General features: G+C 49.3%; 1 protein-coding gene across 2 annotated transcripts; it reads right to left on the bottom strand.

The window, feature by feature from the left end:
- Positions 1-1,721: 1,721 nt before the first annotated feature.
- GGT5 (gamma-glutamyltransferase 5) lies at positions 1,722-22,472 on the bottom strand. 2 transcript variants are annotated; one of them, XR_009275459.1, is made up of 13 exons: positions 22,175-22,472; positions 14,309-14,439; positions 12,672-12,761; positions 11,462-11,651; positions 10,508-10,665; positions 9,953-10,102; positions 9,402-9,535; positions 8,166-8,368; positions 6,673-6,764; positions 5,394-5,503; positions 4,953-5,060; positions 4,458-4,751; positions 1,722-2,223 (listed from the first exon to the last, which is right to left on the bottom strand). XR_009275459.1 is itself a non-coding variant. In XM_058816505.1 (12 exons), the coding sequence occupies exons 1-12, from the start codon at positions 22,333-22,335 to the stop codon at positions 4,605-4,607; spliced, it is 1,674 nt and encodes a 557-aa protein (XP_058672488.1). In that variant the 5' UTR covers positions 22,336-22,472; the 3' UTR covers positions 1,722-4,604. The 2 variants fall into 2 exon arrangements, 1 of the variants encoding a protein (XP_058672488.1); XM_058816505.1 differs by having other exon boundaries at positions 1,722-4,751.
- Between the last annotated feature and the right edge of the window lie 416 nt (positions 22,473-22,888).

Raw genomic sequence — 22,888 nt, 5'->3', positions numbered from 1 at the left:
TAGAAGTGTCTGGAGCTGAGGAGAGCCCAGTCTCCCAGAATAAAGTGAGAGCCAGATGATGCATAAATCAGAGTCATGACTTTGACATACAGGTTTGCTTATATCATTTGACCCAAAGCTTTTACCAAACGTGTCCTGGGTGTGCTCTGGCTCCTTTTCCTGAGCTCTTACTGGTGGTGCTGCTTTAGGTGCAGCAAAGACAGTGACTGTAAATGACCTCTACTCACTGTGTTCCCTTTTGTTCCCTCAAGAGACCAGTCTGGGGCCAAGCCTCTGTCCCCTTATTGCCAAACTAGGACTTTCACTTTTCCACTTCTTGTAATTTCACTTCTGGTGCTCCCCAGTGTCAGGCTGCCTTTGGAATTGGGACTAGCTGAATTCTTTCTTGGCTAGGTGTGACCTGGGAAATAAAGAAAATCACTACACAGCAAAATAAGCTTATTGGAATCTTACAGTCACTACAGTTAGTCTAAAATAGGAAGGGAACTGATTTCTGGGAAGTACCTGATGACAATCCTGATTTCTGGTACAGGTCTGAGTGGCTGCTGCTGGGCTGCATCTAACAGTTTGTGGTGCAGCACTTGTTCTTATGTTCCTGAATTTCCTCTTGCTAGTCAGAAAATTCCCCTATTATTCATAACCTGTGTTTAAAAGCTTCCCCTGTGGAAAGCTTAAAACACTCCTAGTTACAACTGTTCTTACAAAATGCATTTGAATTCTTGACTCTGCAGAAGTTGCTTTGTTTGGTTGTTTTTTAGCAGTAGGAAAAGCAAAGGAAGGAAGAAGAAGGAATTATTAAACTGGGCTACAGCTGCAGAGGAAGGATTTGTTAAACTGAGCCACAGCTTGCACTCACTCCCTATGTTTTTAAAAAGCTGTGGATACTTGTGCAAGCTGTAGCTATCTGCATCTCATTTGGACATATCTGTACACAGAGCAGGCACTTCTGCCACCTGCTTGGAGACCACATCCCACTACTCACCCTGTGCATCAGCAGCCAGATGTCAGGCAGTGGTTCCTGCTGTAAAACTCCAACTGCACCTCCAAGCTGCTCAGCTTATGGGATGCAGGGAAAATCTTCAGGCTAGGACAAGAGGGAATGCCTTTAAACTGAAAGAGAGTACATTTAGGGTACATATTAAGATTATATTCTTGATTATGACAGCAGTGAGGCCCTGGCAGAGGTTTATCCGGAGAAACCCTGGCTGTGCCTGCCTGGAAATGCTCAAGGACAGGTTGGATGGCGCTTGGAGCAACTGGGTTTGGTGAGTGACATGCCTGCCCATGACAGGGGCAGAACAAGATGGTCCCTGAGGTCCCTCATCATTCCATGTCCCACCTCTTGAATGCTGGCTCTGCTCCTGGGGGCACACAGAGTGTTGGTGAGGGCTGCCTGCAACAGGACACATTCATGGCTGATTCCAGCTGATGGGAAAGGAAGCTGTGCCATTAAAAGGCAATTCAGATCGTGAGCTGGAGGGTTCACCTCTTGCCCCTGTTCTTCAGTCTGACATTAGTACAAGTTTCTTTTGGCACCCACCCAGCCTCTGCCAGGGAACAAAACTCAGCTGTGAGAGACAAGTGGCACAAGCTGCACCATTCCTCAGCTTCTCCAGCAGCATCTGAGGCTCCAGAGTGAACAACTGGAGAAACACCTGCATGGAGTCCTCCTGTGCTTGTGTGATGGGGTAGGCAACAGGTTTAGAGGAGAAAATCCCAAACAGGTTTAAAAACACTTTATTAAAATATAACTCAAAGACTTCATTAGAAAATAGAGCAGCCTCTGTATAATGATGCTTTAAAAGTCCATGTATGTTGCTTTCAGTACAAAAATAATGCTCTTTTGTTGGGAGGAGCAGGAATGTGGAGAGACCAAACTGAGAGGCTCTCGATCCACACAGATTTCAGCAGCAGTGAGGAGGTGGCAGGGTAAGAGCAGAGGTGCCAGAGCAGGTACAGTCTCAGCTTCACCAGGTATTCTGGAAGTCTCTGCTGTGCTGAGACATCTGCACTCCCATTCCCTTCTGTCTTGCAAATTACATCTGTCACGGGCTTTTAAACTGCTTCAGTGGCGCACTTGCAAAGTTAATAGCAAAGCAGTTAAACTGCAGTGAGTGCTGGACTAAAGATAATATTTCCATGTCTTTGTGGTGGGAAGAAGCTGTGATATTGCTGCACTGGAAAGGTGACAGGCTGGAGTGCTGCAGGGTGCTTCACCCTAAGCTGTGTCAGAAGCAAAGGTAAAGGAAGACTTTGTTACTTGGTGACTTGGGTTTTCTGCAGTGGAACATGATGGAGAGGGACCAGAGGGTGCTGAAGGTGGCCCAGCAGGCAAGCTGGGGGTGCTGTCCCTGTCTCCAGCAGTGCCACTCTCAGCTGCTGCCTGTAAACTCCCAGCTCAGTGGGATTAGCTGGAAATACCCCCGGATCTCGCCAGAGCCAGCATCCTGTCTGGGCTGTGTCTGGGGCTGCTGCAGACGTGTCTGGCCCTGTCAGGGCTTCCCCTGTCAGCTGCTATTCCTGACACCACCACCGTGCACCCCGGAGCTGCCAGCTGGGACAGGGGCGTTCATCAAGGCAGAAAACTTCACCAAATTAGATAGATTTGGTTTCTTTGCTGGTCATAGCCAAAGTGAACATAGAAACTGCCCCCCAGCATTTGGGGCTGTTTCCTTTCCCATTCACCAGCACTGTGATGCTGCCTCTCAGGCTGCCAGGCCACTTCCACAATGAGTGAGCAGCTCTGATGGAGAAACCATTCTAATGGAGAACCCTCCAGCAGCCCTTCCTGAGCTGGGGGATTTAAGATGAATTCCACTTGGCCAAGGAGGGAGCAGGGCAGTGCATGGAGCTGGCTCTGTCCATGAGTAACTCGATTTCCAGCTTGTGGTCAGGACCTGGTAACTCATCAATCATCCCCTGCTGCAGCAGGGCAGTGCTGCAGTCCTTGGGGTACAACTTGTGAAGGAAAACACACGTCTGGCTCTGGGCAGCCTCACTCCCACCATCACTAAAATGCAAGTGAAGGCTGGGATTTCAGTAAATGGATGGCTTTTTTGGACAGGCTTTGAGGGTAAAAACACTGGTGTAAAATCTGGCTGGTCTTGTTTTAATTTGTGTTTTTTAATGGTGTGTGCTTGTTTTATGTTTACAGAGGGATTCTATTTGTTGGAGACCAGGGAGTCCCATGGGCTCTGTGTGTGAGGGGGAGGCTCTGCTGGTGCCTGGCTCTGGTTTCACAGTTTCACAGCACTGTGCCCATAGGGCAATCAGGCTCAGGAGCTTTCAGAAAATCGAATTTTGGAGGATTCTGGGAATTTGACCTTGTATATTTGAAGAATTTTGGGGGTTTTCTGAGTTTTAGGCTTTATTTTCACGAATGTTTGATTCTCTTGGCAATTTTGAGCAGGGCAAGGCTATGGATTAACTGCAAAAGACCTTTTGCATCCAAGTGCAAAATCCAGGACCTTTTGTGTTCAGGTCTTCTCCAAAAGTTTTCCTTTTCTGTGATAGTTCTTAGAGTCCTACAATGCCCTCTGTGTGGTCTGAAGGGAACACTAGAGACAACAGGCTGTGGTAAACAGGGATTTGGAGCATGGAGGATATGGGAGAATTCTGCTAATGCCTGATAATGCTGCATCACTTCTCAGCAGTCCTGGTGAGAAGGCTGAGCTCAGGGCCAGGCTGGGCTCAGGGCTGCAAATGACATCTCCTGATCATGTACACTTTGCAATTTGGAGGAAGTTCTAAAGCTTCCAAAAGCAGCATTTCCACTGCCCTCCTGACCTGCCTTCCCTAAGCTGATGTACCAGTGTTGAGGAGGGGGAGCTGGCACAGACCCATCTCACCACAGGGAGAGGCACCTCCGGGGAGCTCAGCTGAAGCTGTTGGTCCCAGGAGCAGGGAAATCACACATGCCCCCATGGGAGGCTGTCTCAGAGTGTGCAGGCTGGAGGAGGTGTTGGTGCAGTTCCCCTGAGCTTGTGCTTGGGGGAGCTTTGCACCCCAGGGCAGAGAGCAGCAGGCAGGGCAGCGCTTGTGCCATGGTGTGATTTCATCTGCCACTTGGGGAAAGCTGGGCTTCTTTGGATGGGAAAACAGAGGGAGAGTGTGGAATTTTGATCTCTTCCCTCTCCAAATCCATGCTCTAAGCCTGAATGCTTCAGATTTTAAAATCCTGACCCTACAGATGCTCCTTGTTCGTGGCTAAAATACTTCTGTATTTCACATTGCTGAGCCCCAGCAATAGGCTTATTGTGGAACAGCCTGAAAGAAACTGAGATTCCATCAGGAATGGAAGATGCAGCTGGGCCGTTTCACAGTGATCTCAGTGGGGTTTGGACCAGTTTTCCTTTCACACTTTGTATTCTCTCCTCCTGAGTAACTGATGTGCTCAAGAAATGTGTTCTATGTGCATCACATAATGAAAGGTGTAGCTCTAAACAAGGCTGGCTGACCTCTCCTTGTATTGCCTGGGGTGACCTGCAGGCAATCCCAGGCTGTGCCCATGCTCCAGGAGACATCCTGATGGGAATTAGTGGCAAATCCAAGCAAAGCATGTTCTGGATCTCCTGTGGCTTTGTGGATGGTGATGCCATTTCACACTAATACCCAGCAGACTTCCCCAGCTTCCTTTTATCAGAGTAAGCAGAGATGCACTTTCCTTCCTTGGAAATTCCCTGTACAACATTCATTGCAAGTTTATCTTGCTTCTCTTTATGTCCTCTTCCCAGCAGGCCAGTCTTAACCTCCTGTGGGGGGAGAGAAGAGGAAATGGAGTGAGTGGGGCAGGGGCCTGGGATCTCAACATTGCCAGGTGTGAAACAGGAGGATGTGTGTGTGGAGCCAGGCTGAGGAATTGAGGTTTAAACAAGAAGGAGGTGAGCCAGAGGCAAGATAAAGATTACCCAGGAGAGTTACAAAGCAATCTGCTCCCCACCAAGGCCACTCACCTGGCTGAAAGAGTCCTCAAACAGGACACTGTCCCCCTGGGTGTGCATGACAGGAGCTGAAATGGCGTGTTCCAAGTCATAACCAAACCACAGCTTGTTTATAATTGCCTGCAACAAAATAAAACAAATCCCACACTGCCCAGCTGGACATGGAACGTGGCCTGTCCAAGCCAGGCTGCACTGAGGCAGACCCACAGTCCTGCCAGCCTGGTGTCCTCCTTTTGTGGTGACTTTTGGGGGAAGTAAAAGAACAGGATGAGCATGTAATACTTCCCAGAATGCTTTCCCTGGCCTACAGTCTCAACTTTTAGTGACTTCTAAAGTGCAAATTAACAAAAGCACCGAGGAGTCAAGATGCAAGGAGAGGTGAGTAGGGACTGACCGTGGTTAGAAATCTGGGAGGGCTGGAAAACCTGGCAGCTTGCTGTGGGTTTCACTTACCATGGTGGTGGCACTGATAATCCAGCTCCCCCCAGCTCCTCCAATCACCAGCATGTCCCCTGACTTGGAGAGGAGGATGGAAGGCACCATTGCTGAGGGAGGCTTCTCTCCTAGAGCAGAAGCAGAGATATTATTCTTTCCATGTGGCTCTGAACAGGGTAGGAGGAGCACAGGTTCTTCTACCTTGCCTTTATTTTGTCTCCCACACAAAAAAAAGCTGCTCCTTCCTCAAGATGCTCAAGATTTCCAGAAAATTTTCCTTGTACTGAAAGCCCATCTCCCAAGAAAATGGGACCTTTTGGCACAAGCTAAACAAGCTTCTCTTGATGCAGGACAGGGCATCCTACAAGTATTCAGGACCTGCTGCAGCTCATCCAACCAGATGAGGAGCCCTCAGCAGAAACCCTGCCCCAGCAGCACTGGTGTCCTCTCCCAGCAGGGACAGCTGATGGCACAGAGCCATGTCTGCACCAACAGAGCGCACAGAGCTCAGTGCAAGCCTGCACAGCTCTGTACTCAGAATCAGACATGAGCCTAAAATATCACCAGGCTTCTTTTAGCAGTAGTTTCTCCACTTCTTCCCTTCCCTTCAGCCAGTGATCAGCTTCAGCTTTTTTTTTTTTTTAACCTCTGGTTTCTCTGGCTAGAAGCCAAAACTCCTGTATTTCCATACAAGGAGATATTTGAGTAGACACAGACTCACTACAGGGATTTATCCTCTTTTAGTCTGAAATAAACTTGCTCTCATCCAGATGTAGGAAAGGAAAGAGTGTAAACTTACAAGTGTAAGTTTACAGGTTGTTCCTGCCTGTGGTGGTGCTCACAGGGGTCCCAGGATGAGGGAAGGGATGAGGATCTGACTCCATGTTTCAGAAGGTTGATTTATTATTTTATGATATATATTATATTAAAATGATATATTAAAACTATACTAAAAGAATAGAAGAAAGGATTTCATCAGGAGGCTTGAAAGCAAAGGAAAGAAAATGGAAATGATAATATAATCTTGTGACTCTCAGACAGCCCAAGACAGCTGGACTGTGATTGGCCATTAATTAGAAATAACCACATGAACCAATCCCAGATGCACCTGTTGCATTCCACAGCAGCAGATAATCATTGTTTACATTTTGTTCCTGAGGCCTCTCAGCTTCTCAGGAGGAAAAATCCTAAGGAAAGGACATTTTATAAAACATGTCTGTGACACCTGCCCACTCGCACACAGCCTGTGTGTCCATCCCCTGGCCCTGTGCTTTATTCTGAGGATGAGGATGCTCACCTGGTTTAATGCTTCTGTTTGCTATGCAGAAGTCAGCAAGTTCATTATTTAAAATGATCCCAGTTTGGTTGGAATACACAAGGGAGCCAAACCTGCAGGGAGGAAAGATGAAGCCTTTCAGTGCCCAGGGTTCTCCTGTTGTGAATGACATTTACTGCACATGGCATCCTGTGAGTAACTTGTGTCTCCTCCCAGCCTGCAAGTGTCCCAGTGAGGGTGTCCAAAAGGAATTTGTGCTGCTGCTGGTGACAGAGATGAGTTTCCTGTTACAGGTGCCACAGAAATTCAGCAAGAGCCTCAGCAATTTCTTGCATCCTCCTGAATTATGGCAGCCCTTGGAGCTGATGCTCATGGATCTTGGCTGTCACATGAAAAAGGCACTCCTGAGACAGAGTAGAAATTCTCCAGAATAGAAATCCATTTTGATTTAGGTGAAATACACATCTTTGAGTCTGTGGTTAGAAAACATAGCTATGTAGCCTGAGTGCAAAGCCTAGGCTCAGGGAAACTGATTCAGTGAAGAACAGAGATAAGGGGGGGAGACAGAGGGTGATAGAGAGAGACAGAGAGACTGCTGTGAGCGCAGCTCAACCTGACCTAGGAATTCTCTCTGATAAAGAAGAACTAGCAGCAAATGTTACGCGAAATTCGTAAAAATGAATATGTATGAACCTATTGTGAAACTGTACGCATATTTATTTGAGAGGGGTGATAAGACCTTGATCTTGGCCTTATCACTCAGCGATGCAGGATAGTCTGGATAACTCAGTCCCTCTGGGAGACAGAGTGCCCGAGTGCCCAGTCAGCTCACAGCTGTGGTTACCCTTAGCAAGCTCATTGATTTCAGCTCTTTAGTGATATCAGCTCTCCCAGGATTTCAGCTCTTTGCTTGCTAGGTAGGGAGCCCTTGGCTGAGGCTGCAGCAGATGAGAGAGAGGAGAAGGAGAGGTCCTGGCAGTTCCACAGCGATGGTTTCTTGGGGAGTCTGTGAAGGGTCCAGTGACAGCTCTTCTGTCAGATGGGCTAAAACAGCCCCTTTTTATAGGGTGTAGGGGGATCCAAACTTGTCCAATAGTAAGGGGTAGGGGAAAAGTGGCCTATGGGGTTACAGAGATGAGCTATGGGGCGGGGGGTCAGAGACAGGAGCTTATTTTGCTGTCTCATCATGACTCAGCAGCTCCTACTGTTAAGTCTCAATCCTCTATGGAGCTCTAGTAAGCTCTATGGAGTCTGCTACAGAGGGGGATAAAAAGGGACCTGAAGTTCCCAGAAGTACACATGTCTTTTAAGGAGAGTCATCTCCACATGCATCCAGCGCTGTAATAAACATACCAGCTTCACAACTTCCACAAAGTTGTGGAGTTTTTGGCCCTCTCCACAAAACACCCCCAGCTCAGAAGCTGCCTAAACCAGTGAAGCCCAGAGGTTTTGCTTTGCCAGCGAGCCCTCCCAGGTGCCCAGCCTGTGTGAGTGTCCCCGGCCCGGTTACTCACGGGTAGTTGATGGTGCTGGTGGCCGACACGGCGCTGCCGTCTGCAGCCAGCACGGAGATGTGGCTCGTGCCCAGGCTCCTGTGCTGCTCCCTGAGGAGGGGCTCCAGCAGGCTGTAGTGGCTCAGCTGGTGGTCACCACGAGCATCTATCCTCTGCCTGGCAGACTCAGCAAACTGCTCAGACAGCAGGGTCTCCACAGGCACCTGCCAGCACAGCAAGGACACTGAGCTGGGCACCAAAGCACAGGCCTGTCTTTGGGCTCAGCAATTGAGCCCCAAGTCAGAGCTTGGGGTGGCAGCATTCAGTCCCAGGCCACTCTCATCTCAGAAAATGGACCAAGCTCAGCACCAGGGCACCTCAACCTGTGCACAGCCTTTGTCAGGCAAGTGAGTGCCTGCCTGCAGCTGAAGCTGCAGAGTAACAGCCTGATCCTGATCCTGATCCTGATCCTGATCCTGATCCTGATCCTGCCCTGCCTTGGCAAAATCAGCTGCATTGCTCTTCAGCAGCAGCTCTAAGGATTTTCTTTCCTTCCAGGCTGCACAGAAGGAGTGTAGGAGTGTCAGGGGGTGGGATGGTCAGGATGGACAGAAACGAGAGATCTCTGAGGCCAGGTCAGGAACTTGGGGCTCATTGCAGAGAGCCTGGGTGCAGGGCCCTGCTGGGAGCTGCCAAACACAGCTGGGGCAGGGCTGAGAGAAGAGAGGGGCAGAGAGGATGGGAGGGTGAGAGAGTAAAAGGGTAAGAGAATAAAAGGGGTAAGAGGGCTAAGTTCTCGTTACAATACAATAAATCTTCTTCTGTGTTGAATATTCTGATTCTCACTAACCAATCTAGTGCAAGATACAAATCCTATAGCATTTACATACAGCCTGTAAGAATCATTACATCACCATACTGTGTTACATTTCAAACCCTAAAAACTCCTCTTTGGGCCCCTTCTGCCAAGCTGTAGGGTCTGCTCTGACCCTTGGGCCTGTCTGCAAGCAGAGGGTGTTGTTCCATCAAAAGGGGATCACCTTCAGCTGGCCACACCATTGTTTTCCAGTTGTTCAGTAACTGAGGGATCTCAAAGCTTGCTTTCATTTCAATCTCACTTATAGTTTCTATATTCTCAAAATCTTTTGCCAGACAATCATATTTATAAGGCTTTCCTGTTTCACCTTCCCCAACAAAGGAGCATGTCAGAGCATTGCTCAGTGCTGTAGCACTGTACCCACACACCATGGAGCTCACCTGGGCTTCAGAGAAGGCTGGGTCACTCATGTGGGGTCTCAGCATGTTGCCAAACTTCAGGGCCTCTGCAATGTAGTGATAGGTTTCTATCTTCTCCTCAGGTGTTGCCAGTGATGTTTTATGGAATTTATACTCTGTGGAGCAGGATGGAATAATTTTGTTAATGGACCAGAGACATTGTTTTTTCAAGAAGTGTAAAAAAAACAAAGGTTGAAAGGAGCCTCCTCTTCCCGTCCCAGTTCTTATCAAGTTTCCCCTCTGCTTTAGCAGGATGTAGATGCAGAAACAACCAAGTACCAACTTCCACTGTGACTTCAATTTGTTTTGAAGCTTTGGGAAAGCCTTGCATCCTTTGGCCTCTGCAGCAGCTGTGGTGATGCTGACCCACTGTATAAGTGAACCAGTTCATCCTCCTGCTGCATAGCATGATCACACTGCTGCTTTGGGACCCATTCTGGCTCAAAAACTCCATTTCTGCCTGTTGCATTTTATCACTCTGGAGCAACACTCTCTGAAAACCCGTTGCTGACCCCTTTCCATTAGGAATTTACCTTCCAATACCTTGAGGATGAACATGAGCACTGCACCTCCCATGGGTGGTCCTGGAGCAAACACTTTGGTGTGGTTGTTCAGGGTGATGTTCAGAGCTGAGGACACCTGTGCTTTGTACGCCCGAAGATCCTCCAGTGAGAGACTGGACCCTTCAACAGAGAGAGACCCAGGAGCTGCCATTAGCACAGAAACTTACATCTGCCTACATCAGAGCCTTGGTAAAGCTTGTGAGGAGCTCAAATTCCTCCCACCCAGCACAGCACTGCCCTCACACATCCTCATGTGCTGCCAAACCCAGCATGTCACAAAGCCTAAAGGAGTCAGAGGGGCAAACACAGTGGGCAAAGGCCAGACAGGGGGTGGTCTCAGCCCTGCTTCTGGGCCTAAGTTACAGGAATTAGGGAAAGGTGGCCTCTTCCCATGTCAGGCACCACCCCAAGTGACAAACAAATGGCACGGGTTGGCTTTCCCCTGGTCCAGGCTCACTGTGACCCAATGGCTGGGAGAAAGGCCAGTTTTTATGTGTGTCAGGACTCCCTGTAGCTGTTACTCACCAGCCTTGCTGATGTCCTCCACCAGGGCCCTCCCAATCTCTCCCTCATAGAACGCAGCAGCTCCCTGTTCCGCCACGGCTCGCAGCGTTCGCTGCAGCGCTGGCCACCGGAATGACTCGCCGAGATTCAGGAATCTGCCACCAGCACACAGCAGCGGGCTGTTCAACAAGAACATCCATCACTGTCAGCACCCAGGACACCCCTCTGGCTGTCCAGGACCCCTGCCAGGGGGCTCAGAAGCCCTGGCACAGAGCCCAAAACACCTGTGGGTTTGATTGTGACCCGTGGAGCAAATTACCAACCTTAGATGAAGATCAGCAAGCCACAACAGTTTAAGTAGAATATTAGTGAAGTTATCACAACATGGAGATGTAGATTTTAGGGTTTTTGGTATGGGGGCAAGATGGAGGGAACTGGGTGTGTCCAGCCTTTCTCCTTCTTCTTCTTGGCCTCCATCTTCTGCTGTGATGTTGGCACTCACAGATTGGTTTAGAGTAGAAGCTCACTGTCTAACATAGGTGATGGGTATTGGGAAGTAATTGTAAACATTGTACATGTAGTTTTTAGTATAAAGACATAACACTGCCCTGGGGGCAGGCAGAGTGCCTGGAACCGTCCTGCTGGATGGACCTCAGCAGGGCAGGAGAAATTTTTTTATAGATAAGAAACAATGAACAATCTTGAGACCAAGAAATGAAGAGCCCTGACTCCTTCTTCAAGCACCAGGCTGGGAAAAGAGACTTTGGAACTTTTCTCGGAATCACTCTGACCAGCTAGAGATCCCAACACATCACTTTTACAGCATGAGCTTGTTCTTGCCCAAGCCAATGACATTTTTTTCCTCCCAGGAGCTGATCTGGGTTATGCATGCTGTGGACTTTCCAATGTCAGAGAAATCATCTGAAGCTGAGGGAACAGTGGCCCTCACCCTGCAGTGCCATCCATGGCTCTTACCACAGGCTTTTCCCTGGTCCAGAGAAGGCTGAGTGATTGAGAATTTTTTCCAGAACTGGAGAAATGACCAGTGGCTCTGAAAGCAGCTTGATGGTTGGCTCAAACAGGGCTTTCCATGGCAGGCGGCCGTGGCGCTTGTGGGCTTCCTCATAGCCCCGGAGCTCTCCAGGGACACCAATCCAGCGGGGACCTGGGGAGCACAGCAGCACTGTCACACTCATACAGCACCCACACAACCCTGGTTTGGGGGTCCCACCTCTCTGAAAGCTCTCCAGTCCAAGTCTGAGCTGGTAGAGGCAAAAGCAGGCTGGGTTTGTTCATTGCCTTTTCCTGTTCATGTATTTCTCTGTTACTGAGCAGCAGGGGTGTGGAGAGGCTGGAGCCAGGCCTGAGGTGTGCTGAAAACATAACAGGCAACAGGCAGGGGCTGCAGCAAGGGAGGTGACAGCTGGGCACTGGAGAAATGGCACTCCATTGGGGTGGGGCCTGGGCAAACATCAGAACAAGGAAAGCAGTGAAATTCTACATCCCTGGGGAAATTTAAAAATGAGACAAGACAAGCTGTCACATGTCTGACATGCTCCTTCTTTAACCCTGGGCAGCCTGAGCAACACCTGACATCACCCTGCTCTGAGCAGAGCTGCAGCTGTCCCTTCCAACCAGAGTTGCTCCTGATTCCTTTTCAGGCTCTTCCAAGGGTAAGAACATCTCCAGAATCTAGGATACACCCCAAAAGATAACATTCCAGGGAAGGAGAATGAACACAGCAAGAAATGTGGAAAGATCCAAGATGTGCTGCTAAAGCAAGAGTGCCTGAGCCCAGCAACCCAACCCCTTTGTGCCAGCATGTTTCCCCCATCTGTGGACATGGCAAGCACACAAGATTGATTCCTTTTTTCCCCAAAAGCTATTGATCTTATTTTTCTCTGTAAGAACTTCTGGGGAATGAGAGCCTTGGGAAATCCAGTCTTGAACTGCAGACTTCCTAGAGAGGGAAGTTACCTTGTGATTTCTCCTCATGCTGGCTCCCCATTGCCTGGCTGGTCAGGTTGCCAGGAACTTTTTGTGTTTATGGCCCTAATCTTTTTTGTTACTTTTGCAAAAAGCAGTCCAGGCAGAGGGTGTTAAACTAGACAGAACTGCAGATCAAGCCAGTGAGGTGCTCAGCTCCCCACCCTGAGCTCTGTGCACACAGGAGCTCTGTCCTTACCAATGTGGAAGCCAACACCACAGCCAGACAAGAGGTTGAGAGGAAACACTCGTGGGGCTGTCTCACGGGCGTTGATCACCTCCACTGTCCCTGGAAAGAAGAGAAGGGAAATACATCATGTTGTCCTCCTGCAGCAGGTGAACATCACCATTCAATCATCACTGCACGTGCTGCTGGTCCAGAGTTGAGCTGCTCTGGAGCCTTTTGCCAGGTGTGCCAAGTGCACCTGCGGAGTCAGCTGTCAGGACAACTTGTCCTTCACTCCTGTGCTTTTATTTAGAGCAAACCAAGCAGTGCCCACCAAAGGTACTGAAAGTACAGGGATAAGGCCAGGGCTTGTCTCCAGGCAGTGAAGGCTCCCCCCGGGGATCATGGCTGGGATATGGGCTGGGATATGCTGCCTCCTGCACTTCTTCTACAGATAAGACATGTCAGAGGCATAATGTGAGCCTCATGCTCCTGGGAGGGCCATTTACCAAATGATGATGAGGCAAGTCTCATATCTGAAGCCATATTTTGAAGCCCTCTATGTATCAGGGAGCTTGAAAGGACAAAAACAAACCCAAACCCCCACTTGCAGGCACTCATATTTCAGGTCTAGCCTATCACTTTACTCCTTCTCTGCCTTGTATTTGTCCCTGTCACAGTCCCAGAGCCAGCTGTGCTGCAGGAGCCCACAGTGCTCCCTGGTGCACCCAGAGCCTCAGCTCTGTGCAGCAGCATAACTCAGGCAGCACAGGAGGATTGTTGTCAGGAAACAAAGTTCCATGGCTCTGCCAAAAGGAAAAAAGGAGAAAAATATAGGTGGTCTGCCAAAAAGGAAAAAGAAAAAAAATATAGGTGGTCTGCCAAAAGGAAAAAAAGAAAAAAAACATAGGTGCTCTGCCAAATTAGGCTCTTGCATAAGATACACCCAAACAATGCCAGATTTGTGACTCGATGAAACTACTTGGCAGGGATTTTAAAATGATTATATTGTTACAGTGCTTATTGTTGATATTACTATTAGATATATAAGCTCTGGGGGTTTTTGGAAGCCAAGACTTAAAAACTCCCACGTTGAAGACATAAAAGCAACCAAACAACAGTGGAGTTTAAGCCAAGCACAGAAAGGCTCCCCAGCAGACACTGAACCTTGCCAGGTTTAGATTTCTGAAGTGGAGATGCATCTCCTGGGACAGGAGGTGTCAGCACTGCATGGGGAGTCACAGCAGCTCTGGTGAGACAGCCGCAGGGCCAGCAGGCACTGCCAGAGCTGCTGGGGCAGCACAAACCCCTCAGGTGCCATCCCAGGGGCTCAGCTGGCACTGCCAGCCCAACACTGCCAGCACAAACCCCTGCCTGCCTGCTTCTCTCAGCCACTCACACCTGCCTGCAGGGATCGTGTGACTTTGGGATTGCCTTGGAGGGGCAAGGAGGGGCAAACTCAGCTCATTTTCTATCAAAGCTCTTTCCTCCACACACACATTTCTTGCTGTGAAATGACAATCAGAGCTCCCTGTGCTGGATGCTTTGGATTAAGAGCACAAGTGTGCTTTGTGATGTAGCTTTTATATTCAAAATATTGCTCTGAGAGAGCAGGCAGGATTCTGATTTGTGTATCTGCAGAGGGACAGGGCACCATGGAGAGGCCATACCTGTGCTGGCATTATAGATGGTAAAAATGACCCCACCACCCAGGCCTGAGCTCTGGGGGTTCATCACTGAAGTGCAGATCAAGCCTGCAATGGCAGCATCCACAGCTGAGCCTCCACTTTTCAGGATGTCCCTGTGGTGGGAAGGGAAGAAAAAAGACACTGTTAAAATCCAGGAATGTCAGGATGGAGGAACCACATGGAAATGCCTCCTTGGGACCCCTGCAAGCTGAGGAGAGCAGCTGGAGAAATGCAGTGTGGGGCGTGAGGGGCACCTTCCTCAGCTGGATAAAAAGAACAATTAGAGGGAAAGAAAGGAGGGTCTACAGGAGGAAAGAGCAGCCAGGGCCAGACCTTCTGGCAGGCTGGACTTGCTCTGGGGAAAGAGTTATGGGAGAGAGAGAACTGCAGCTGCTCACAAATGCTGTGGGCTGAAAGGGACAGCAAGACATGGAGAAGGATGCTCTGAGCACAGAAATGGGCTTCCCACGTACTAGGAACCAACCAACTGATCTCTAGCTTCCCAAATGCCATTCCTCATAAAGGCACATGCTGGTCAACTGGACAGGAGCACTGAAGTGGGAACACTGGGGCCATGTGAAGCAAACTCCTGAGAAAACTCCTGTCAATTAGCTTTTCATTGTTCCCACAATGTGACTTCTGGGCTTATTAGCACAAAAATGGCCCAGCCTGCTCCCTGTATTTCCAAAGATAAAACCAACAAAGAAACAAAAAAAAAAAAAGCTGAAAAATCCCCAAAAAACCAACCAACCAAAAAAAAAAAAAAACCAACCAAACAGGAAACGAACCCTCAACTGCTTCTACCAAGGCACACATTAAGGCAGCCTCTTGCTGCTGACAGCAATGAGGTTCTGTTACAGAAACTGTCTCAACAAATGCTTCCCTCAAGAACATCTGAAAGCCATCATTTCCTTGCAGTGGAAATGGGGTGGCATTTCCTGCACAGCCAGCACTGGGGTTTGCTAGGAAGGCTCCTGACTGCTTCACTGGGTCATTGCTCAGATAAGGCAAAGCCAGAGGGGAGACTGGAGCAGTTCAGTGGCTGCAGTGCAGCTGATCCCAGGGTTTGCATGGGAACACAGAGCACACACAGAGGCTGGTGTTTATTTTCCATCCACGGAATAGCTGGGACCTGCTGGCTCAGGAACAGGATGCTGCCAGCAGGCAGGCTGATGTGGCTTTCCTTTGTTTCCCCAAGTGCCTCAGAACCATGCCTGCAAGGAAATGACATGTGGACGAGTGGGAAGAAAAGAAATAGTAGGGAATATCAGGCTGTCTCTTTCTGCACGGCTTTTGGCCTCCTGGGAGCTCCCTGGCTGTAAAAAAAAGCAAAGAGCAGATTTAATTGAAATTCAGTCAAGACAGTATAAGTATAAAAGACATATTTGCACCACTTGGAAAGAAAGATGTAGGTTAAAAAAGTTCTCAGGATGTTCAGGTTGTACACCTTCAGTTTGTGTAAAACCTGTCTCTCAAACATTTTGACTCCCATGTGATTATTTTACTGTTCTTTCAATGATTAAATGCCTATGTCCATGAAAGCAGAAGGATGGGAGTTTACATGGCTGTAAAAAAACATCTGACCATGGAGACTGAGGCTCAGGGTCACCCATCCAGCCCTTGCAGCAGGGGATGGACTCACCACACCAATGTCCCTGGGAGGTGCTTTTCTGAACCCAAGCTGTTAATGGCTGTCTTGGTTTGGAAAGACAGGAGTCTGCTAAGGAAGGCAGGAGCCTCCCCTGAAATGGAGAATGTAAATCCTCCCCACCCCTCTGAATTGCTATAAATTTTGAATTATGGGGGCACTCAGGCAAAAATATGGGAGCGGGAAATAACAGTGCTTTAATAGGGAAAGGGAAAAAATCAAAGGATAAAATAAACAATGCAGTGCACTAGAACAACAGTGACAGAGTCAGAGCCCAACCTGACACCCTGTGGGTCAGGGTGTTGGTGGCAGTCCCATTGGAATTGTGGCTCAGCCCCCCTGCAGTGTCAGGGGTGGTTCTGTTGGAGCAGGGATCCTGTAGAGAAGGATGTATTCTTCCTCTGAAGATCCAGTGGGAGAAGAGGCAGCTGCTGTTCCTCTGGGGAATCCAGTGCAGAAGCCGTGCTGGTGTCTCAGAACCTCTGGATTATATCTGGGTAGGAATGCTTGGCTCCTCCCTCTGGGCTCACATCTCCCAATGGGATGCTGTAGTTCTTATCAGCCATGCAGTGACACTCAATAGCTGTTATCAGCAATGTCCCCTCATGAGGGAGGTGTGAATGTGATCACTCAAAGAGAGAGATAAGGCAAACTGCCCACTTGACAAAGATAATCTGCCATACAGATGGTGATTGAAAACATCTTGCATTGCAGTCTTCAACAATTGCTGACACAAGGGCTTCCTAAAAAACTCAGTCACCTCTGCAGAAGAGCCAGAAGTGTTAGAAAGATGGAAAAAATTAGAAAATTTAAGGAAAAAGAGGGAAGAAGGACTGCTGCACTGAGCTGAGACAGTGTTCCCCAGAGCCCCTGGAGAGTGGCCTGTGAGGGAACACATGTACAAAGCCTGGTGACAGGGAAAGGCATGGATCTGACAGGGAAATGCATAGTTCTGGCTGGGAAATGCATGGTTCTGAGAGGGAAAGGCATGGATCTGGTTCTGACAGGGAGGGGCATGGTTCTGGCAGGGAAAAACAGCTTTGAAAAGAAGCTTGGAGATGGTATAGTGCACATTTCAGTGCAATGTATTAAGACCTTAACATGGAACATCAGGGACATTTCCAAAGCCTGAAAAGCACCATTCTCACCCAAATTCACAGCACATTCACACTGGCCTCCAGCCTTGATGCCTTTCCCCCCAGCCTCTCCAGAGACTGAAATTCAACAGAAAATACAGAGCTGGCTCTTGGCGTGTCACATGTACCTCCCTGTGCATGGCTCACTCATTTCCAGTCACAGACCTGCCCTGGGGAATTTAGGGCCATTACATATAGCAAAACCACATCTGGATTTATGTCCCATTACTTGGCTCCCTTCAGATGGATCTCTGCTGCAACGAGCTCCGTTATAATGCAAAGCCCTTCATCAAGTTGTGGCACCTCACCAGGTCTCCCTAGAGATACCCCAGAGTGCTGCAGCTGACAAGATCTGATAAACAATGTTTTGTCCCATATCCTTCCTGACAATTAGCGTTGGGGTTTAGTCATTAATGGAGTTTCCTTATGAGAAGGAGCAGAAGAGGGTGTTAACAACCAAATCCCATTCCAGTAGCAGCAAACAGGGACTCACCTTCCCTGGAAAGGGTGAATGGTGGCACTTTGCTCACAGCAAAGATGGGCTGTGCTGGACTGCAGACCAGACCTCTGCTCTGCCCTAGGCTAGAGGGAGCCCTGAAGCCCCTTTAAACACACTGGAAATGCTAATGTATTAAATTTAATAATTAATTAAACGATGGCGTTTTTTCTGCTAAAGAAGGCTGGGGACTGGGACACCACCCATTACACAGCAGCTGCCTCCATAGGATTTATGAAGAGCAAAAGCAATAACTGCTTCTGTGAAAAAACGCCAGTTACCAAATTTAAAATGCACAAGAAGGGAAACCAAATCCTTTGGGATGCAAACATTCTTCAGAAATCTGCTGGGCCATCACTGAAAAGGATTTTTTTGCATCAGATTCTCTGGTTAGAGCTGAGTTTCTCAGGGCTGCAGACGTTTTCTGACTGTGCAAGTCTCACCATTCTCAGCCTCCCCACACCCTGTCCCCCCGGGGTGCTGATTTCAAAGGCTGGTTCCCAGGGTTTGTGTGAGGCTGCACTGGAGGAGTGGGATCAGAGATGGCTGCTGGGCCAGGCTAGGTCAGCTCTCCTTCTGCAGTGAATCCCATCACTGGGAATGAACATTTGTCCTAAATGTGTCCCTGACCTTATGCTGGCTCTTGCTTCTGCTAATTTGGGAAACAAAGGAATGCAGAGCAGTGGATGGCAGAGCTCAAACAGCACACACTGGTGGGGAATGTAGAGATTTTTTTGCATGCTTGATGAAAAGAGCCTCTTCCAGGAGGGAACAAGAGTTGAGAGCTGGAGGTGAGGTTTGAGTTCCTCTTACTGTCTCCTCAGGGCTCTTGACATGAGGAGAAATTAGTGAGGTGGGCTGTGGTACCAAATCCACATCCTTGGGTAAAAACTGCTCTGGTTCTCCTTTTAGCCTCCCGTGCCTCTTCAGCAAAGCATTTCACTTCATTCAGGGACAAGTTTTCTCCCAGGGCAGGGTTTTAGTCTCTGGACCAGGCAGCTGTACAAGGCTGATTTCAGCCCCCAATTTCCAGCAGAACAAACAGAGCAAGAAACCCAACCTTGCTGAGCACTGAGAGCTGGGCACTGATGGCTAAGGGAAAGTTTAGCTCAGGAGCTGCCAACATGGATGGTGACAGGCTGAAGGCTCACTGAGACTGCTCACTTTCTGCAGGGACCCAAAGAGTTCCATAAAGATTTCAGAAATCCAGAGTGCCTGAACACAATCTCCAGAGCTGGAAAACACATGAGCCCTGAGGAGTTTTCCCCAGCCCACTATCCCACTCATTGAAATACAAGATTCCTCCTCGAGCAAGAGACTTAGTTCAGTTATTCTCAGTGAGTTCAACTGACAATTCTATTAGGAACACACAAAGACTCCCAAATGGAAAAGAATCTCAAACCAACAGAGTATCATGTCATTTCATTCCTGACAACTCACAGAGCATGTTGTTTGAGTTTATCTTGAAAATAAACAAGATTTTTTAATTAAAGAAAAAAAATCTGTGAGTAAGTCAGAGATTAGGGGCTGCTTTTAGATTCCAAGGCTTTAGGCACCAGACCAGTTCTGTGAGCATCCCCCACACGGATTCCTGTGAGCTTTGGGGGATTTGCAGGATGAAAGGGGAGGCTGTGGGGTCACAGCAGGAGAGAGGGACTGCAAGGTCAGTGAGGAAGAGCAGGGACAAACCAGCTCTGTAGGGTATCTGGGGACTGGCATCTGGCATCTAGGGCTGCTTGGCTTTGTTGGCTTTGCCCTGCTCTCACCTTGTTGCTGAAGTGTCACATGAACTGCCAGTTCACAGGTGGGGACAGCAGGGCCTAATGGCCAGGACTGCTCTCAGAAATTGGATTTTATTGCTCTTGCTGTGACAAAATTCCTAAAATCTTATTCAGCAAAGATGAGGCAGGAAGGAGCTGTGTTTTTATCATCTCATGGTGCTCCCATCAGGGAGCCTGAGTCACCCTGCAGAGTCACACAGGAGGTCACAGAGCAGAGCTGATGGCTCTGAGAGGCTGAGCCCTGCCAGAGCCCCTGTGCTGAGGGATTCTCACCAGTGAAAGAACATCATTTCCTCACCTGGCAGTTTGCTCTGAGAACTAATATAGTGCTGAGAGCACTAAAGAGCATCATGTGCTAAGAGCTGACAGCTTAAAAAGTGACATACAGGTGTAACAGCACAGAAATGTCTGGGAGAAAATGAACAGGATCACATGCAGAGCAGTGCAGAGCACACAATGAGCTTCCTAGAGAGAAAAACGAAGCCACCACTGTGGGCCAGTGGGATGGAGAAAGAAATATGACTACAAGGAAAATGGCAAATATAATATAAATCTTCTGGTCCCAAGCTCTCTAGCAGAGGAACATTTTTATGAACAATTTTACTTTTATTATGATTTTTTTACAAGGACATGCACAGAAGAAGCTGGGAGAACACAGGAGTTTGTCTCATTCTGAGTCTAAGGACAGCATGAAATGAGCACAAAGATTTCCAAGAATGGCTGGAGGCAAAGGATACCAGGAAGAGCAGCAGCACTCATGCAGCAGCAGGGGAATAGGGCTGACCAGGCACAGGGTGAGCAGGGCAGAGCCCCGGCACAGGAGGAGAGCAGCCGTGGCTGGGAACATCCCAGAAGCTCGGCAGGGCTGGAGGAGAGAGCAGGACCTGATGTGCAGATGCAAAAGGAAGGGAAAATGAGCTGGGAAGGTGGAGCAAGGGCAGGATTTTGTGGGGATCATTGGCAGACTGTTTGTAGGAAATTCAAGTTGGTCCATCGGAGTGGAGGGACAGCACAGACCTGTCAGCAAGGCTGGAGCTGCAGCTGTGGTGGAGGCTGGGGAAGCCTGGGGAGCTCCTTGCTGAGAGAAGGGAAGGAAGCCAGGGAGAGCCCAGCAGCAGCAGCCAACGAGACAAAGCTGCTCAGTTCTTCACCGGCCGCAGATTTCCGTGCCTCTCACTTCAACGTCTTCCAGCTGATTACAAACTACATCAAGTTAAAGCTTACAAAAGCTGCAAAAACAAATGCAATGGTTTTCCCCAGCAGATTCTTTGGGCAATCCAATTATGTCTTTTCCTCTTTTTCCATTAATAGTGATTTTAAAAGTACTTCTGCTTTCTGAAGAACATGTGGCTTCACATAAAAACCCCATCTCACTGCTTGACAGATGTGCAGCCACTGTATATTTTCTCCAGCTGCTCACAAATGCTGTACATCACTGCCAGAATCAAAGGTGAGACATGGCAAAGTGTGATATTATGGCACCATGTCTCATTTCAGTCCCCCAGCCATGAGGCAAAGCACACAGCATCCATCATGGAGCATCCAGCATCACATGTAAACTTCCATCCTTCTGCTTTCATGGATATTTAGTAATTGAAACAATAGTAAAATAATCACATGGAAGTCAAAATGCTTGAGAGACAAGTTTTACACAAACTGAAGGTGTACAACATGGACATCTTGAGAAATTTTTTAGCTTACATCTTTCTTTCCAAGTGGTGTAAATATGTCTTTTATACTTCTACTGTCTTGACTGTAGAAAATCTGCTAAATCTAAATCTGCTCTTTGCTTTTTTCTTCATAGCAGACACACTTACTGCAGGCTTCAGTCCAGAAACAGACCCCCAAAAGGAAGGGATACCTTTTGTCCCTGCCTTCCCTTCCCCATCTCTGTTGAAGCCTGGCTGCATCTCTCTGCAAGCTCCTCTAAGTCCTTTATCCGACAGATCTACCACGCCACGAAAAGTAAATTTCTCCCTTCCCCACTTAAAACCAGCATTATACTTGCATACTACAAATATTTATACCTTCCAAAAGGCCAAGGGTTTGCAGATTTTTGGAACACTGCAATGACAGTGAACATCATCCGCGGAGGCAGAGGCGCCGTCTGCTCTCCCGGCTGGAGCGGCACCGGAGCGGGACCTGTCTGAGTGCGGGTCCCGTCCGTGAGCCCCCGCCTCGGAGCTCCGTGCGCCTACCGGCCCATGAGGGAGCCCCCGCCTCGGAGCTCCGTGCGCCTACCGGCCCATGAGGGAGCCCCACACCGAGCTCCGTGCGCCTTCCGGCCCATGAGGGAGCCCCACGCCTCGGAGCTCCGTGCGTCTACCGGCCCATGAGGGAGCCCACGCCTCGGAGCTCCGTGCACCTACCGGCCCATGAGGGAGCCCATGCCTCGGAGCTCCGTGCGTCTACCGGCCCATGAGGGAGCCCACGCCTCGGAGCTCCGTGCACCTACCGGCCCATGAGGGAGCCCCACACCGAGCTCCGTGCCCCTATCGGCCCATGAGGGAGCTCCACACCAAGCTCCGTGCACCTACCGGCCGATGAGGGAGCCCATGACTCGGAGCTCCGTGCACCTACCGGCCCATGAGGGAGCCCCACACCGAGCTCCGTGCACCTACCGGCCGATGAGGGAGCCCATGACTCGGAGCTCCGTGCACCTACCGGCCCATGAGGGAGCCCCACACCGAGCTCCGTGCACCTACCGGCCCATGAGGGAGCCCCACACCGAGCTCCGAGCACCTACCGGCCCATGAGGGAGCCCCACACCGAGCTCCGTGCACCTACCGGCCGATGAGGGAGCATGTCTCGGTGTCGGCAGCCACGGCGCCGTGCCGGTACTGCTGGGCAGCGCACCGGGGCTGGCTCAGGATGACCACGAGCGTCACGGCCCCCGCCAGCACGGCCAGGGCCAGCAGCACCAGGCAGCAGATCTTGCCCGTGGACATGGCTGTCCTGCCCCAGAGCAGCCGCGGGGCTCGGTCCCGGCGAGGAGGCGCCTGCCCCGCTCGGGGGAAGTGGATTTATCGCGGGCTGTGACGGAGGTCCCGCGGCAGTGGGCTGTGCCCACAGCGATCACATTCTTCCGAACATTAAAGCTGCTAAAAAGCGAACTGTGTTCTGTCTTTCCTACTCTTTTTTATAAACTTTTCTTGCGGATCCACAATCCGCCCTTTTTTTGTGTGTGTCTCTGATGAAAATGTTTAACACATTCACTCCTGAATTTGTTCACTCTGCCCACTACTCCTGCTTCTCACAGCCTCTCTGCCTTCCCATTCCTGGCGCACAAATTACCTAACAACAGTGTGAATCACTGGGGAAATTACCTCAGCCCTACACTGCAAACTTGGGGTGTTTTGTTCCTCTAAAACTACTCATAGAAGTAAAAGCTGAACACAGTGTACAAACCCTCAACAGTAGAAGGTTTGTAGAACTAGAACCTTCAACAGTACAAAGCTAGAACCTTCATCTATGCTATTAGTTTACCTTATATTATTATAA

Source organism: Ammospiza caudacuta, chromosome 18 (genome assembly GCF_027887145.1).
Source record: "Ammospiza caudacuta isolate bAmmCau1 chromosome 18, bAmmCau1.pri, whole genome shotgun sequence".
Lineage (NCBI taxonomy): Eukaryota > Metazoa > Chordata > Aves > Passeriformes > Passerellidae > Ammospiza > Ammospiza caudacuta.
This window is presented reverse-complemented; position numbering and strand designations above follow the sequence as displayed.